Consider the following 14,802-nt stretch of genomic DNA (forward strand, 5'->3'; position numbering starts at 1 on the left):
TGCTTGGGATTCTCTCTCTCTGCCCCTCCCCGCACGCTCTTTCTCTCAAAATAAATAAACGTAAAATTTTAAAAAAAAGAAAAGAAACGGACAGACCCCACCCTGGCCTGGTCAGTTCGGGAAACCGAGTCACACGGCGGTAGAGCTTGGCGACACAGATGTCATAGGACTTGATGGGACCCTACGAGACCCGTCGCAGGACGGGAGGATTCGCGCCCCAAGCGGACGATGGTGCAGGAGGCCCTGAGCAGCCCTGGGGGTCCTGGCATCCCAAGGGCTCCCCTCTCCCCCTCCCAGCGGCCCCAGGGAGCAGAGGACTTGCTTCCATTTGTCAGAGGGGGAAACTGAGGCCCACGGAGGGCGGTGGAGGATACAGCACCCCGTGAAATGTCCATCCCGGGGCCCAGCCTCCAAACACGCGAAGAAGCCGTCACGACGGATCCCGGAGGGCCCTCGAAGACGCCTCTGCCTGGCAGATTCCAGACCCGACTCCAAATTGTTAGTTCCGAGTGCCCCTCCCAATCCGGGCCGAGGGCCCCAGACACACACGCACATCCTTGAAGTTTACGCTCATTTTATTATAAAAAAATACAGAATCCAAAGTTGATTGTAATGGAGGGGGGGGTCCCGGTCGCCAGCTCCAGGCGTGACGCCACCACCCGCCCACGATGCCCCCTACAAAAGCCCCCCACCCGGCATCCAGGAGCCGTCTCCTGGCGGCCTCGCATCATTATATATTTATATATAATATATATAAAACACAGATCAGGAAAGGCGGGTAGGAAATATGAAATCTGTATAAATGCGGTTTGCTTCTTTAAAGTGTCGGGGGGGGGTGTCTTTTCTTGGTGGTGGCCCCCGTGTTTCCTTTTGTCCTGTTTTCTTTTCTCTCATAAACGTTATTAGTTCGGAGAGTAGGGGCAGGGGCTCCGACAGACACACGAGCTTATTGCGAAGTGCGGCTTCTACTCTAAAAAGTCCCCCCACCCCCCCACCAAAATAAAAGTGCCCCCCCTCCCATGAAGGGGTAAGAAAAAAAAGACACTTTCCAGGCCATCCTTAGGGATACAGTAAAAATAAATCACAGTATATGCTCGCTGGCTCTATTTACAGAAATGTCACGTCTTCTGGGCCTCGGGGGCGAGCGGGTGAGGCTGGGGGGACCGGGCGGGGCCTAAGCGGTTCTAAGACGGGGGTGGGGGGGTGGGGGGGCTCTGATGGGGCCAGGGCTCCACACGGGGCTCTCTGGTGAGGCACCCTGGAGGGAGGAGGTGGGGGGGAAGGGGGGGTGGGGGGTGGGGTCTGAGGTGGGCTCTGATTCCTGGGCCGGAATCAGGGGCACGCATCCCCGGCCCCTTCCGTCTCAGACCGACCGGCCTGTCCCAGGGCACTGGAGGGTCAGCCAGACCAGGGGTCTCCCGATCCCCGTGCCCCGGGGGGGCCAGGGACCCGCGCAGCATCCACTCTGTCTCCTTCCCAAAGTTACCGGCGACAGCAAGGAATAAATTAAATTAAAAACTCAAGTCTTTCTGATTCCGCCGTAAAAGAAAAGCCCTAGCGAGAGGTTCTCGGGCTCTCCGGCACCCCGGAAGGAATGGCTTGGCCCGGAGGCTGGACAGACACCCGGCCTCTCAGGCATCAGGGCCTTCGGCCGCGCCCCCCAGGGCTGGCCCTGGGGCGGTGGACAGCCCCCCCCTGCCTGGCAGGGCAGCACCAGTCGTGGGAGAAACGGAGTCTCGAGCTGGTCTCTAGGCGGGGCACCCAGGTGGGCCGGGACTAGGGGCCCAGGAGGGTCCACAGCACAGGGACGGTGCTGAGGACCAGCTGGCAGGCGCCCAAGCCACTGCACGAGTTATTGCTGGTGAAGATGGGCTCCGGGGCCTCGTACAGGGTCTCGTCTGGGGGGACACGGAGACAGGATGGTCAGCAGGGGGCCCCCCTCCCCACGGGGCTGCACCCCCACACCCACATTGTGCCTCAGCTGTCCCTCCCAGACCCGGAGATTTCTGTCCATCTCGGTCGGGGCTGTGCCTTTTGTGCAGAGCGTGGCAAACAGTAGGTGCCAAATGCGTGTCCGGCACCTGGGTGAAGTCACAAGGCTGCGGAGACACCCCCCCCCTTCTCTGCGTGTGGCTTTGATGTTTCAAGAGCTCAGAACGTGGACCCTTTGGTCTATCTTGGGGCACCTTCCTGGTGTTCACTCTTGGATGAAAGGAGCTACGGCCTCAGCAGAGGGCCCGGTCACAGACTTCACCCTCAGTCCCGAAGGTCTGAAATGCTGTCCTCGTTCACACGTGAGGAAACTGAGGCTCGGGGTCAGGAGCCGCCCCCGCCATTGCTGAGGTTGAGGGACTCCCCGGGCTGTGTTGGGACCACCCCCTGGCTCTCCTCCGTGGGCTCTGTGGGCTCGGGACACAAGGGTGGGGGATGAAACCCTGCGCGATGCCCTGAGCACTTACTGGTTGGCCGCACGTAAACCTTCAGCCTCAGGCAGGGTCGGTCCACAGCATTGGGCGGTGTGGCAGCTGGAAGAGAGGGGGATGGGGGTTGGGGAGTAGGGGGCTCTCAGTGCCAGAGACCTCCTGGGGCTACATCCCTTCCCCACACTGGTAACTCGACCCTGACCCAAGGCTACAGGAGGTTCCGCCCATAAAACTCCTAACCACACCTCAAAGCCCTAGACACAATGCCCTCTATTTCCCAGAAGTCCTCCCGCATACTTCCCCTGCCCCTCCCTTTGCTGAACCCCGACCCCAGAGACTGGGGGTGCCTGTGTCTGGTTCCACGTCACCCCAAGGCAGCACAGAGCAAAGTTCGAAGGTGTTGAATAAAAATGTTTTTAACCAGTCAGAAAAAAAAAAAAAAATCAGTGTAACCAAATGACTGATCTGGGATCGAATACCTGCTCTCTGGTGTCAGTGGGCAACTCACCCCCTATCTGGGCCTCGTGCGTCGCACAGTAAGTGCTCTGGAAATGATTACTTCCATCTGGGAGCTCACAGAAGCCAGTCACCCCTGGGAGACAGGCTATGCGCCCACCTCGCGCGGAGAGGGACGCACCCTGCTGGAGGTCACAGGGAGGCCGAGGCGTTAGGTCCCCACACCTCCAGTTCCACCTTTCCTGCTCCCTGCCTCTCGGCCCACACGGCCCACGGAAGCTCCCGGAGGGGCCGGGGTCACACCATAGCAGTGAGTCATGCGGGAGGCGGCCTGGGGACCAGGGTAGGGAGGGGAAGGAGGCCTGAAGCCCAGTGGGGGCCACGGGGGTTCACGTGTGACAACGGCACGGGCACACCCCCCCCCACCCCGTGCGCACGACCCGGCACACGGACACGCTCAGGCCTGTCCCCCTGTCCTCCTGGTGGCCACTGCCTCTGCCCGCCCCCCAGAAGCCCCTCACGCTGGAAGATGAAGACAAAAAAGCATGTAATAAAAATAACATTCGTCATAGAGTAATTACGATAATTATCTTTATGAAACTCCCGTCCTGGAAAGAAAAATGTAATTTTTCTTATATTACGAGGACTTAATTTAAACACCTTCTCCCCTCCTCCACCCGCTTCTTCCGTGAATTAAAAGGAAAAAAAACCCAAGTAGAGCAGAAAGAACGAAGCCTCACAGAGTTTAATGTGACGCAGCGGGAAGGAGGGTAGCGAGGGGCTGCGTCTCCCCACGGCCCCAGGGGCAGACCCCGCGCCCCACCCGGCTCCCTGGGGGCCCCCACGAGGCCGGCCGAGAGGTGGGCATCTCCGTGCCCCTCGGGGTCTCAGTGGCTCTGCAGAGGCATCAGCCCCACGCCAACGCGGGCTCCCCGATGCCCCCATGCCGGTGGGGACAGTGCCCAGACTCCCGTGTTCCTGGCTAAGTCCCTGCAGAGTCACGGGCTGCCAAGCACACAGCAGCGTCCTGTCCCCAGACCCTGCCTTTGGCACTTTAGGGGGAGGAAGAAGGATGCCCCCGGAATCCCTCCCCCCTCCCACGTGCGGCAGAGCCAGGGACAGCCTCCCTCAGCCCCGCCCACTCGCCGCGGGGCTGTGCCTGAGGGTCCCCAAGCCCTGAAAAGCAGCTCCCACAGTCCTCGGGGAATCTTGGGTCAGGTGGGCCTGGTGCGGGGGACATGGTGGGGGAGGGTGGCCGGGGGAGGGCCTGGGAGCTCCCTGCCCAAGCCAGGGTGTGATGGGCAGAACCCGAGCTCTGCCTTCGACCCTGGCTTTGACCACGCTCCCCTCCCCCACCAGAGTCCCTACACCCGTTTGGGGGGGGGGGAGGGGCAGTGACCACCCCTGATCTCAGTGCCGGCAAGTTGATGGTGGAGCCATCCGTTCCCCCAGCCCAAAGGCCCAGTGGCTTGATCCAGAGACAGGTCACAGAGGGGCATCTGCGGGTTTGTGACCTCAGCCCCACTCTCAGCCTCAGTTTCCCCGTCTGAAAATGGGAACTCTAGATAGTGAGGCCTCTGGGGCTTGCGCGAAGGATGATTCCATTCAAGCGCTTGACCCGGGAGACACAGAGGCCGAGGCTGGCCCAGACCCCATCTCCCCATACCAGGACTCTGCTGCCCCCCACCCCCTGTGCCCCCCCGCTCTCCCCCCGTTCCACACTGCCACGTTGTCTCTACCTCCTCCTGCTCCCCCCACGTGCTGCTCCTCAGACCCCACCCCCCATGCACCCCCGGCCCCCCTCGTGCACCCCCCCCCCCCGCACCCCCGCGCCCCCGCACTCACAGATGTAGTAGTACTCGTGGCCCGGACGGAACTCGAAGCCGAGGGAGAAGGGCGTGAAGAGCTGGAACTTCTCCGAGAACTTGAGCGGCCCCCCGGGCGCCGCGGGCCGGTTGCACTCCCAGCGCTTGAAGCCGCGCTGCCGGTGGTCGCAGGACGCGTGGCCCTCGCCGTTGACCATGTACAGCACGTAATGCTCCATGCGCTCGGCCGGCGGCAGCGGCGCCCCGTAGTGCGGGCAGTAGATGTCCAGGTAGTCGTTGATGCTGACCTCCACCGTGTAGCCCCCGCCGTCGTCCGCCGCGCCCGCGTGGAACCTGGGCCCCGCGGTCCGCGCGGGGAGGCCGGGGGGGGGGGGCGGGGAGCACGAGGGGCGCTGGGTCAGCGCGGGCGGTTGCGGGACGGGCCGGGGGCGGGGCCGGCGCGGGGGACCCGGGAGAAGCTCCGGGGCGCGGGCCCACGTGCCCCTCCCCCCTCCCCGTCCCCCCAGGCCGCCCCGGAGCCTCCCGCCCGCCACCAGGCGGGCCTCGGGGGAGGAGGGGCGGTCGCCTCGCCGGGCATTCTGGGTAACCGCATGCAACGGAGCAGGTGCGGAGCCCCCGGGGCCCAGCCTCCCTCCCGTAGGCCGCGCGTCCGGGCCCTTCCGTGACGGGGCCGGCACGCGCTGCCCCCGCTCCCCGTCACGAAGTCCCTCTCCAAATAAACGTTACTGCCTGACTGCCACGTCCCCTCCTCCAGGCAGTCCCCAGGCAGCCGCCGTGGCTTTTCCTCGGCAGATCTGACTGCCAAGGCGGCACAGGTGGGTGGGGCCTGGAGCTGGGTGTTCTGGACCCCTCTCCTAGCGTCAGTTTCCTTGCGGGGGGCGGGGGGGGGGGGTGTTAGGGTTTGGCGTGAAGGTCGCCCCAGCCCGGCTCAGAGGTGCTCTGGGTCGCGCCCCCAGCCTCAACTCCTTACCTCCCGTGTGACCCCAGCAAGTCCGGGGATCTCCCTCCAGGGCCTCTGCGACTTGACAACTGCCCCCCCAACCTCCCGGTCACCTCACCAGGTTCCCCCACCCCTGCCGCCTCCGCCCCTCAGCCCCGCTTCCCAGCCTTTGCCCTGGAGGTCCCAACTGTCAGGCAGCCTGTGCACGCAGCCTTGGGGAGCCCCCCCAGACCCAGCTTCGTCTGGCGAGGATGGAGGTCAGCTCCCCCCACCATCACCGCCTCAGGCCACAGCGACAGGAGCCCTTAGATCTCCCGGACGCGGTCTCCTGGGTCCCTGTCAAGTAAACGCAGCCTGGACCGAGGAGGGACAAGGGGGCCTCTGGAGAGGAGCTTTATTAGCACATAAAAGGCCTAAAAGCAGAGGAGAGGTGGGAAGCCCCTTCTCCCTCTCCGTACAGTTATGGAAACTGAGGCCCAGTGAGGGTCGACAGCAGAAGGGGCCCAGGCTGCTTGGACCCCAGCTTGGCCACGCCACGCCTCTGTGGCCCAGTCCGCGGGAGGGAGCCGAGGTGCGGCCCCCATGCCGGGCAACTGAGGGGGGGGGGCAGGATTATCAGCGGGCATTGGCTGCCCCCCTGCAGCCCGGAGGCGCTGCGCCAGGTCGGGGCGGCTCCGGGGACCCCAGAGGGGGGAGTGAGGCAGCGGGAGACCTTGCTCACTCGTGCCTCAGTTTCCCCACCTGACACAGGAGATCTCGTGGGGATGTCAAGTCTGCGGCTGAGGCGCAGACTCCCGAGAATTCCAGCTCGGAGAGTCGGAGGGAGCAGACTCACCTCCAGCCCTTCCCTGCTCTCGGACCGCCCGGGAATGGGGAGCTCTGCCCACCCCCACAGAAGTGGGATGCTGTTTGCAGATTCAGTGAATACAGCAGTGAGACTCGGGGAGTGGACGTCAGTTGGGGGCTGCAGATAGTTCTGTGTTCAGGCTCGGGCTTGCACCCAGCTAGGTCTTGTGGTTCATTCTCGTCTCAAAGCCTCAGTTTCCAACTCTGTACAGTGGGGACAGTCCTTGAGAACGCCAGTCGTGTACATAGCAGGCCCTGCACAGAGGCAGGGCAGCCCAAAGTCAGGCTGGGCCAGGGTCAGGGTCAGGCTCACAGCAGGGTCAGGCTGGGACCAGGGTCGGGCTAGGTCAGGGTCAGGGCCAGGGTCAGGCTCAAAGCAGGGTCAGGGTCAGGCTCACAGCAGGGCCAGGCTGGGGCAGGGCCAGGCTGAGACAGGGTCAGGGTCAGGCTTGGACAAGGTCAGGGTCAGGCTGGGACAGGGACAGGGTCAGACTCACAGCAGGGTCAGGCTGGGACCAGGGTCAGGCTAGGTCAGGGTCAGGCTCACAGCAGGACCAGGGTCAGGCTCAAAGCAGGGTCAGGGTCAGGCTGGGACAGGGACAGGGTCAGGCTGGGGTAGGGTCAGGCTGGAGCAGAGTCAGGGTCAGGCTCACAGCAGGGTCAGGGTCAGGCTGGGACAGGGACAGGGTCAGGCTGGGGTAGGGTCAGGCTGGAGCAGAGTCAGGGTCAGGCTCACAGCAGGGTCAGGCTGGGACCAGGGTCAGGCTAGGTCAGGGTCAGGCTCACAGCAGGGCCAGGGTCAGGACCAGGGTCAGGCTCAAAGCAGGGTCAGGGTCAGGCTGGGACAGGGACAGGGTCAGGCTGGGGTAGGGTCAGGCTGGAGCAGAGTCAGGGTCAGGCTCACAGCAGGGTCAGGGTCAGGCTGGGACAGTGACAGGGTCAGGCTGGGGTAGGGTCAGGCTGGAGCAGAGTCAGGGTCAGGCTCACAGCAGGGTCAGGCTGGGGCAGGGTTAGGCAGCGACCCTGCCCATCCCTTGGGCTGCCCCTCGGCTGGCCAAGCACGGGTGTCTCACGGACCGGCTGTGTTCTCTGGCCGCTTGGGCGAGATCGATGCAAAAGCCACTCCAGGCTTTTTCAAAAGTCGTTTTCGCTCCTTCCCAGCCCATTGAAAGCCCCATTGATCAGCCAATCGATGACAGCCGTGGCCGAGCGCCTGCCAGGACCACCCAGGCCCGACCCTGCAGGGGAGGTGGAGGTGGGGAAACGACGGTGTGGGGGAGGGGGGGCACAGGACCGGCCCCTGTGCTGGCCCCGGCCCCCTCTGGTCCTCAGTTTCCCCTCTCCTCCCTGGCCTCTGCTGCAGGGATGTTCGCTCAGCCTGAAAGGGAAGAGCTCAGCTCTCCGCGGAGCCTCGCAAGACGAATGGACTCGGGGGTGGGGCTGCCGGGGCATCGCCGACTCCCCACCCCACCCCTGCCCGTGCTTCTCCATGGTGCCTGCCTCCCCTGCACTGGACCAACGTCGTTCTCCTCTCCCGTTCAATCTCCCGGAAAACGTCCGAAAGCGAGGCTGCTTTGCTGGCCCAGAGGCTGGATGCTTGGGCCCCGCCAGGCGGGCCAGGCTCCTGGCCTCCCCTAATCCGGGGCTCGCTTTTCTGAGCGTGAATCAGACCCTCTGACTCACTGACTCAGAGCTCCCCCATCACTCAGAGTAAAACCCACTCCTCCCGGGTCACGAGGCCTGTATGGCCTCCCCGTCCCCACCCTCGTTGTCGGAGTTGTTGTCCTCCAACTGCCCCCAGCTCACTCCCTCCAGCCACACCAGCCTTCTGGCTGCTCCGGTTCCCACCCCAGGGCCTTTGCATGTGCTCCTCTGCCTGCCCAGCCTGCTCTCTCCCGCCGCCTCCACCTCATCACGTATCTCATTCCAACATCATCATATTTTTACCTTTACGCAGTCTGCTGTCCGCCCCCCCCCCCACCCCGGACCCTGGGGGCCAGCCTCCTCCTCCGCCCCTTTCCCTCACCGCCGGCACAGGCCTCGTGCACAGTGCCTCCACACGTTTGTTGATCAAACAAAGGCCGAAGATTCAAGGTCTTTGAGGTGCCGGAGTCACAGGGGGCAGACAGTGACCCACACATGGAGTGAGGACCCCCGGCAGGTGCGTCCCAGAAGAAGCCCCCACCCCTCCAGCTCTGGCTGCCTAAGCGGACCATTGTTTTCCCCTCCCCGGCTCTAAAATAGCGATGGCCTCGCTGCGTTGGCATTTCCCGGTTCCAAGTTGGCGGGCAAACCAGGGGCGGGCGCCTGGCCCCTGCTCAGGGTGGCGCCTGTGCGGGGGAAGGGCCCAACCCCAAAACCAAGCCGGTGCAAGCAAGACAAAGCTTTCATTTTCTCCATTAGTGAGGAAGCCTGATATGCAAATGCTCCACGGGAGCAACAGAGAGACAGAAAAACTCTCACTAAGGGGTTAATGACTGACTTGGGACGGGTTCCCAGACAGAGGGCTCCTGAGGCTTTCCCCTCCCGTGCCACACCTTCACCCCCACTCTCGTTCACCCTGCGGCTGCCTGCCAACGTGTGCTCCTCCAGGCAGCCCTCCCAGCCCCTGGCGGACCGACCCTGCCCGCCAAACCCACCCCTACCCCGCAGCCGCCCCCGCGCGGCTAATTAGCTCCAATCGGGCCATTGTCAAGTCATTAGACGCTAATAGCAAAGCAACTAATTAGGAGTCTCGCCCAAAATGGGAGTGGGGAGGGCTGTGCCACCCCCCCCCCCAGACTAGAAGTTGAGGCAGGGGTGAGGCGCCAGCAAGCTGAAGCCCACGCCACCCTGCCAGCTGCACTTGGGACCAGCTCCCTGGTCTGAACCCAGTCACGCCGCCTAGTGACCAAGACCCCAGGGAAGGACACACCCAGGCGGGCCCTGGGTGGGCAGCAGGGTCCCGAGGCCCAGTCCGGGGCAGGGTCAGCCCCTCCCCACCGCCATCCCCGGCGAGGCCCAAGACCTCGGCACGCACCCCCAGCTTTCTGAGGGGTCGAGAAGACACTCCCCCACCTGAGGCCTGGCCACCTTCCTTCTGCTGCGGCGAGGGGCGGGGGTGGGGGGGGGGAGCTCCGGTGCTGGGGGGAGCCTCAGAGAAACCCGGGCCCCCAGGTGGTGCGGGGTCAGCCTCGGGGAGGGTGTGTGCGGAGGGGATGGGTAACTGAAGCAACGACCCGACCGCGGAGCTGAAGCCAGAGGTCAGCCCCGCCTCTGGGCCCCGGGGTCAGCAGCACACAGGACGTGGCTGTCCTGGCCCCCCCCGCCCCCACCCCCCAGTGTCCTTAGCCGGCCTTGGACGCAGCAGCCTCTAGGACTGGGGACAGCCCGACCGGCCGGCCTTCCCCAGAGCCATGGGTGAGTCACTGTCTCCGGGTCCATGAAAGGGAGGCATAACGGGGTGGGCAGATCGGACGGGTGCATGGCTGGGCCGGCCGAGGGGGCAACTTGGCTCGTGTAGTGAACGGAGCCGCTTGAAACCAAAATCCCCAGGTCCGACAGGGCGACCGAGGCGTGGCGGCCGAGCCCCCGGGGCGCAAGAGAGCAGGCGTGGGGGCGAGACCCCGGCCAGGGCTGGCCTGCCAAAGTGTGGCTGAGGTGGGGACCGAGCTGTGCCGGTGCACCTAGCGGTCATCCGTGTGGAGGCGCAGACGTGGCACGGGGTCCGGGGCTGTGGGGGGGCACAGCCGAGCCCTCCCCCTGGACCCATCTCCAAAGGAGAGAAGTCCCCCAAAAGCCACGCCACGGGGCAAGGCTGGCCGCGTCTCCCGCTCCTGAGGGTAAGGAGAGGGGTGCGGGCCTGGCTTAGGCCGATGGAAGGAGACGGCCGGGCGCTCAGAAACACCGCCCCCCAGACCCCCTGAACGCACGTGCTGCCCCAAGAACCACGTCCACGGGTGACCCCGAGGGGCCCGCAGACCTCACGGAGACGTCTGGGGGGGCCCGGAGGTCAGAGCCGCCAGAGCCAACGCAGGCACAGCGCCCCAAGGGGAGGCACCGAGGCTGGGGACGGGGAGGACCCGGAGAGAAGTTGCCCAGGCCCGCGGTGGGGGGGGGGGGGGGCGGCCCTCAGAACTGCCCCCCCCACCCCCCTCAGCTGTTTCTCGCCCTGTCCTTCGGGCTGGACCGTCGCTGTCCATGCAGATTTGGGGTCCAGCCCCAGAAGCCCCTGTGTTCACCCGCAGGAGCTGCCTCGGTTCCCCTCTCTGTCGGGGACCTCTGAGCCCCTGGGGTCACGCCGGGGCCACAAGGGCCCTGCCACCGTCTGCTGACCGCCACACCTGTCGGCCCCCACTTACGGAGACGCGGAGGCTCCCGGCGGCCAAGCCGCCAGCCTGAGCTCGTGCCCGGGCTCCCCGCGGCACCCCCGGGCCCCACCCTCGGCCCCGGGTGCCCAGACCCAAGCGGCCTCGCCCTCCAAGCTCTGAAAGCCAGGCAGACTGACCTCTCTCGAACAAAACCAAAAACCCTCGTACGGCAAAATATGGCATCACCCGCGCAAAGCCACTTCTCCCCAGGCCCCGGGCAGTGCTGCAGCGCCCCGGGGACCAGGGAGGCCCGACGCCTCCACCGTGGGAAAGACCCTCTCCGGTCGCCATTTTCCTACCTGCACCCCCACACGCGGAAGCACACGCAACCCCCTTCGAGCGCTCCCGCGGCCCCGAGCCGCCCGGTGCGGGTGGGTTCCGGGCCCACAGCCCCCGCCCGCATCGGCACCACCGCGCACGTGCAGGCCCGCGCTCGCCACTCGGGTGGGGGACTCGGGGACAGCGGGCGCCCTGCACAGTCCCCCGGCGAGGACCCACCCGGCTCGAGGAGGGGACAGAGGAGGACAGTCAGCCGGGCCGCCATCGCCGGAACCGTCCGCCCCCTCACCGGGGGCCCTGGGACGGCCGGGGCCGGGCCGCACGCGCAGCCACACGCGTGCACTCCGCTCACAGATGCGCTAAAGACACACGTGTGCGCCCCCCGCACACACACACACGCACGCACACACACACAGCCCCCCCCCCCCGTCCTCCCCGGCGCAGACACGCACACGCAGACGGGCACGCGCGCCCCGGGGCACGCGCACCCCCGGGCACGCGCATTCCACGCGCAGACGCGCCGTGCGAACACGTGCACGCACTCTGGCACAATCACGCACACGCGTGTGCAAACATGCCAGAGCCGGGAGGCACATCGTCACCCTGCCACGCAGGCGTGTGTGTGAGTGACCCCTGCACGCCGCGGGAAAAAGCACGCGAGTGCACGCGGCGACACAGGCGGAGACACGGAAGCCTGAGCCGGAGGCCGCAAGGACCTTCCGCACACAGCACGAGCCCCCCGCGGCTGCACACGCGGCCCCGCCAGAGGGCCCAGCCCCACCCGGCCGCGGACAGGTGCAAGGACCAGGGAGGAGGCGGCGCGCGGCCGGCCTGCGGGGGTGACCCGCCTGCGGGTGGCTGAGCCGGACAGCGGGGCCCCACCCTGCCGCGGCGGTGACGGTGGGTGCGGGGCTCGCTCGGCCACGTCCACCAGCCGCGTGTGCGCAGGAAATGCGCTGCGCGGCAGGAGGATGTGACTGGGAAAACAGAGCCACACACTTATTACCTTGGTGCAGGTACGAGGCCGGGCGGGCACGCGTGGCCGGCCTCACCGCGGCACTGCCTGTCCGTTCCCCACGTGAGCACACCCGTCCGTCCCTCCAGCTCCTGCACGACCGCCTGTCCCCCCACCCAAGTGTGCCCAGCCCTCGCTCTGACCCCTTCCCTGCTGTGCCTTTTGTGTGCGCCCCTTCTCTTGGGCACCCCCCCCCATCTCCTCCACCTGCCGCCGCACTGATCCGTTACTAACCCAGCCGGGTCTCTCGTCTCTACCCGCGGGACTGCCGCCAGCTCCAGGCCTGCTCGCGGACCCTGCACCTCTGCCCTGGGCAGCCGCCTCTGGGGAAGTCACCATTCCTGGGTGCCCTTGGACCCGAGGCCCGACACCACCCCTCCTCCCGTGTCCGACACGCACCCTGTCACCGGCTGCAGGTTCCAGGCCAGCCGGCCCCGGGCAGCGAACCTCCCGAGAGGTCCCCGGGCCACCGAGGCCCTCGGGCAGCTGGTCGGAACAGGACTGTCAGGTCAGCAGCAGGAGGCGCTCGGGTGTGAGGCCAGAGCCGGGCACCTGGGGCTGCCTCGTCCCCCCGGCCGGGATCCTGTCCACAGCCCTGTGGCAGGTGGGGCGGCAGGCCGCCCCAACCACCCCCTTCCGTCCCCATTCGAGGCTCCTCGTGTGTTTGGCGTTTGCTAGAACAAAGGACAGGCCATGCCTGGGACGGAGATTCCAAAGCTGAAACCAAAAACTTGGGCCGGGGAGGCGCTGCCCGCTGGGCTCCCCCGCTCGGCCGCAGGGAAGAGCCTTAATCAAACCCACATGTGACCAGCAGGGCAAGGCGGCCAGGGAACCCGCTCCGCGGTGGCCTGACTGTCCCTGTGCAGCCCGGGGTCTCTGCCCTCAGCCCTGGGGCCCAACCCCACAGCTGAGCGACTGAGGGGGGCGTCTGGGTGCGCTCCCTGCCCCCCACGGCAGGACAGTGGCCACCCTTGTCCCAGAGCCTGCCTCAAAGACGGCCCTTTATGCAACTTTCTGCCCGACAGTAACGGGATGGCAGAGGACAGTGAGGGTGTCTTGACCGGCACTTGAAAGGGAGAGAAAGTGACCAGTGGCAGAGGGACAGGAAGCAGAGAGACTGGCCTCCTCACTCCCGTGCGCAGCCCAGCCGGCCCTGGGAACGCCGTGGGAGCCTGGGTGCTGGGGCTGACCCCTCGGAGTGCTGGCCTCCAAACCCCATCTCCCGTGGGCCCCCCGGCCTTGGAGAGCCGGCGATGGCCCAGAGGCTTCTGCAGATGTCCAGGACATGGTCAGTTACCAGCAAACTTTTCTCAGTCGGATTAGCCAGGACTCCGGCTGCCCCCCAAATTGCACTTAGCGCTGGGCGCCGAAGGGGTTGTGCGGGCGGGCAGGACACCGCAGCCAGGCGTAGCAGGCTGGGCACGAGGCCACCTGGGTCCCCACCTCCGCTCCTCTCCCCTCAACCGTGACCTTGAGCCAGGCACGCGTGCATTCTGTGCCTCAGTTTCCCCATCAGCACCGGGAGGACGGGAGAGGATGCCGCCGGGCCAAGACTCCCAGGACCGCTCCTGGGTGCCTCAGTCTCCCCACCTCTACAAAGCTAGGACCTTGGGCCCCCTGGAGCGAAGACGGTCCTGGTTTGGTAGGGAGGAACAGATCAACTTCCCCGAGTTCACGTGGGGACCCACCCGCAGGACGCGCCCGCGGACCCCTTGCCCCGGGGGGAGGGGGAGGCCGCGGTCCCCCACCCGGCACAGTTCAGCGATGAGGTTCCCCGGGGGATCTCCACCAACTCCGACGCCGCCGGCAGGCGTCCCCGGAGAGGCCCCAGGATGGGGGACCCCCAAGTCCGGGAAAGGAACTCGGGGCCGCCCAGCTTCGGAGGGTCCCCCCGAACTCCGGGGGCTGGCGGCGCTCTGGGCGCGCAGGGCGTCCGGTGGGGCGCCCTGCGCGTGTGCGGGGGGGAGGATGCACGAGGAGCGGGAGCGCCCCGAACTCCGGGGCGCCGGAACTCCCTGGGGGCTCCCGCCGGGGCCCGCGGCGCCCCCCGCCCCCGCCCCCGAGGCGGAGCGCGCTCGGGGGCCGCCCAGAGCCCGGGGCGCGGAGGCCCGGCCGGGGCGGGGGGCGCCCGGGGCCCCCGGCGCCGCCTCCCCGCGCGCGGCCGCGCTCACCTGGGGTTGCTGCGGTTCCAGTAGACGGCGTAGCGGTCCGAGTTGGCGCGGGCGGCGTCCTCGGCGCGCGCGAAGGGCGGCGGCGGCGGCAGCGGCAGCAGCAGCAGCAGCAGCGGCAGCAGCGGGCGCTGCGCGGGCGCCATGGCCCCGGTCCGGCCGCCGCGCTCGCCTGGCCGCCGCCTGCCAGCGGTCTCCGCCTCCTCCGCCGCCGCCGCCGAGCGGGCGGGCTCGGGGCGGGCGGGAGGAGGGCGCGCCGGCGCTTGGAGATCCCCGGCCGCCCCCCCCGCCCGTGCGCGCGCGACCTCGGGCGCCGAGAAGGCAGGCGGCGGGCGGGCGGGGCGCCGGGGGTCCTCCCCGGGCGCCGGCCCCCCGGCCGCGCGGACCCTCGCAGCGCGGGCCGCCGCCGCAGCCGCCGGGGAGGGGCCGGGGCTCCGGCCTTTGTCCCGCCCGAGCGCCGGGAGGGCCGCGGGCGCCCCCTCCTGCCGTGCCCCGGCCAC

The 14,802-nt window shown here is 67.0% G+C and overlaps 1 protein-coding gene across 1 annotated transcript; it reads right to left on the reverse strand.

Moving 5' to 3' along the window:
• Positions 1-575: 575 nt before the first annotated feature.
• On the reverse strand, positions 576-14,448 carry EFNA2 (ephrin A2). The gene is made up of 11 exons (XM_047100763.1): positions 14,440-14,448; positions 14,306-14,364; positions 13,883-14,080; positions 12,534-12,620; positions 11,901-12,096; positions 7,278-7,330; positions 7,145-7,184; positions 6,481-6,668; positions 4,725-5,038; positions 2,460-2,525; positions 576-1,898 (listed from the first exon to the last, which is right to left on the reverse strand). The coding sequence occupies exons 1-11, from the start codon at positions 14,446-14,448 to the stop codon at positions 1,777-1,779; spliced, it is 1,332 nt and encodes a 443-aa protein (XP_046956719.1). The 3' UTR covers positions 576-1,776.
• Positions 14,449-14,802: the final 354 nt, after the last annotated feature.

The sequence above is a fragment of the Lynx rufus genome, unplaced genomic scaffold, assembly GCF_022079265.1.
Source record: "Lynx rufus isolate CCGP_SWC_20201006 ecotype Redwood Valley unplaced genomic scaffold, mLynRuf1.p SCAF_53, whole genome shotgun sequence".
Taxonomy (NCBI): domain Eukaryota; kingdom Metazoa; phylum Chordata; class Mammalia; order Carnivora; family Felidae; genus Lynx; species Lynx rufus.

Coding starts and splice junctions, on each gene's coding strand:
- EFNA2 (XM_047100763.1), bottom strand. Junction 14,081..14,305: donor TGGAACCGCAGCAACCCCAG/GTGAGCGCGGCC, acceptor GCACACGCGCAG/GGCGCCCCACCGGACGCCCT. Junction 12,621..13,882: donor TCATCGCTGAACTGTGCCGG/GTGGGGGACCGC, acceptor TGTTCCGACCAG/CTGCCCGAGGGCCTCGGTGG.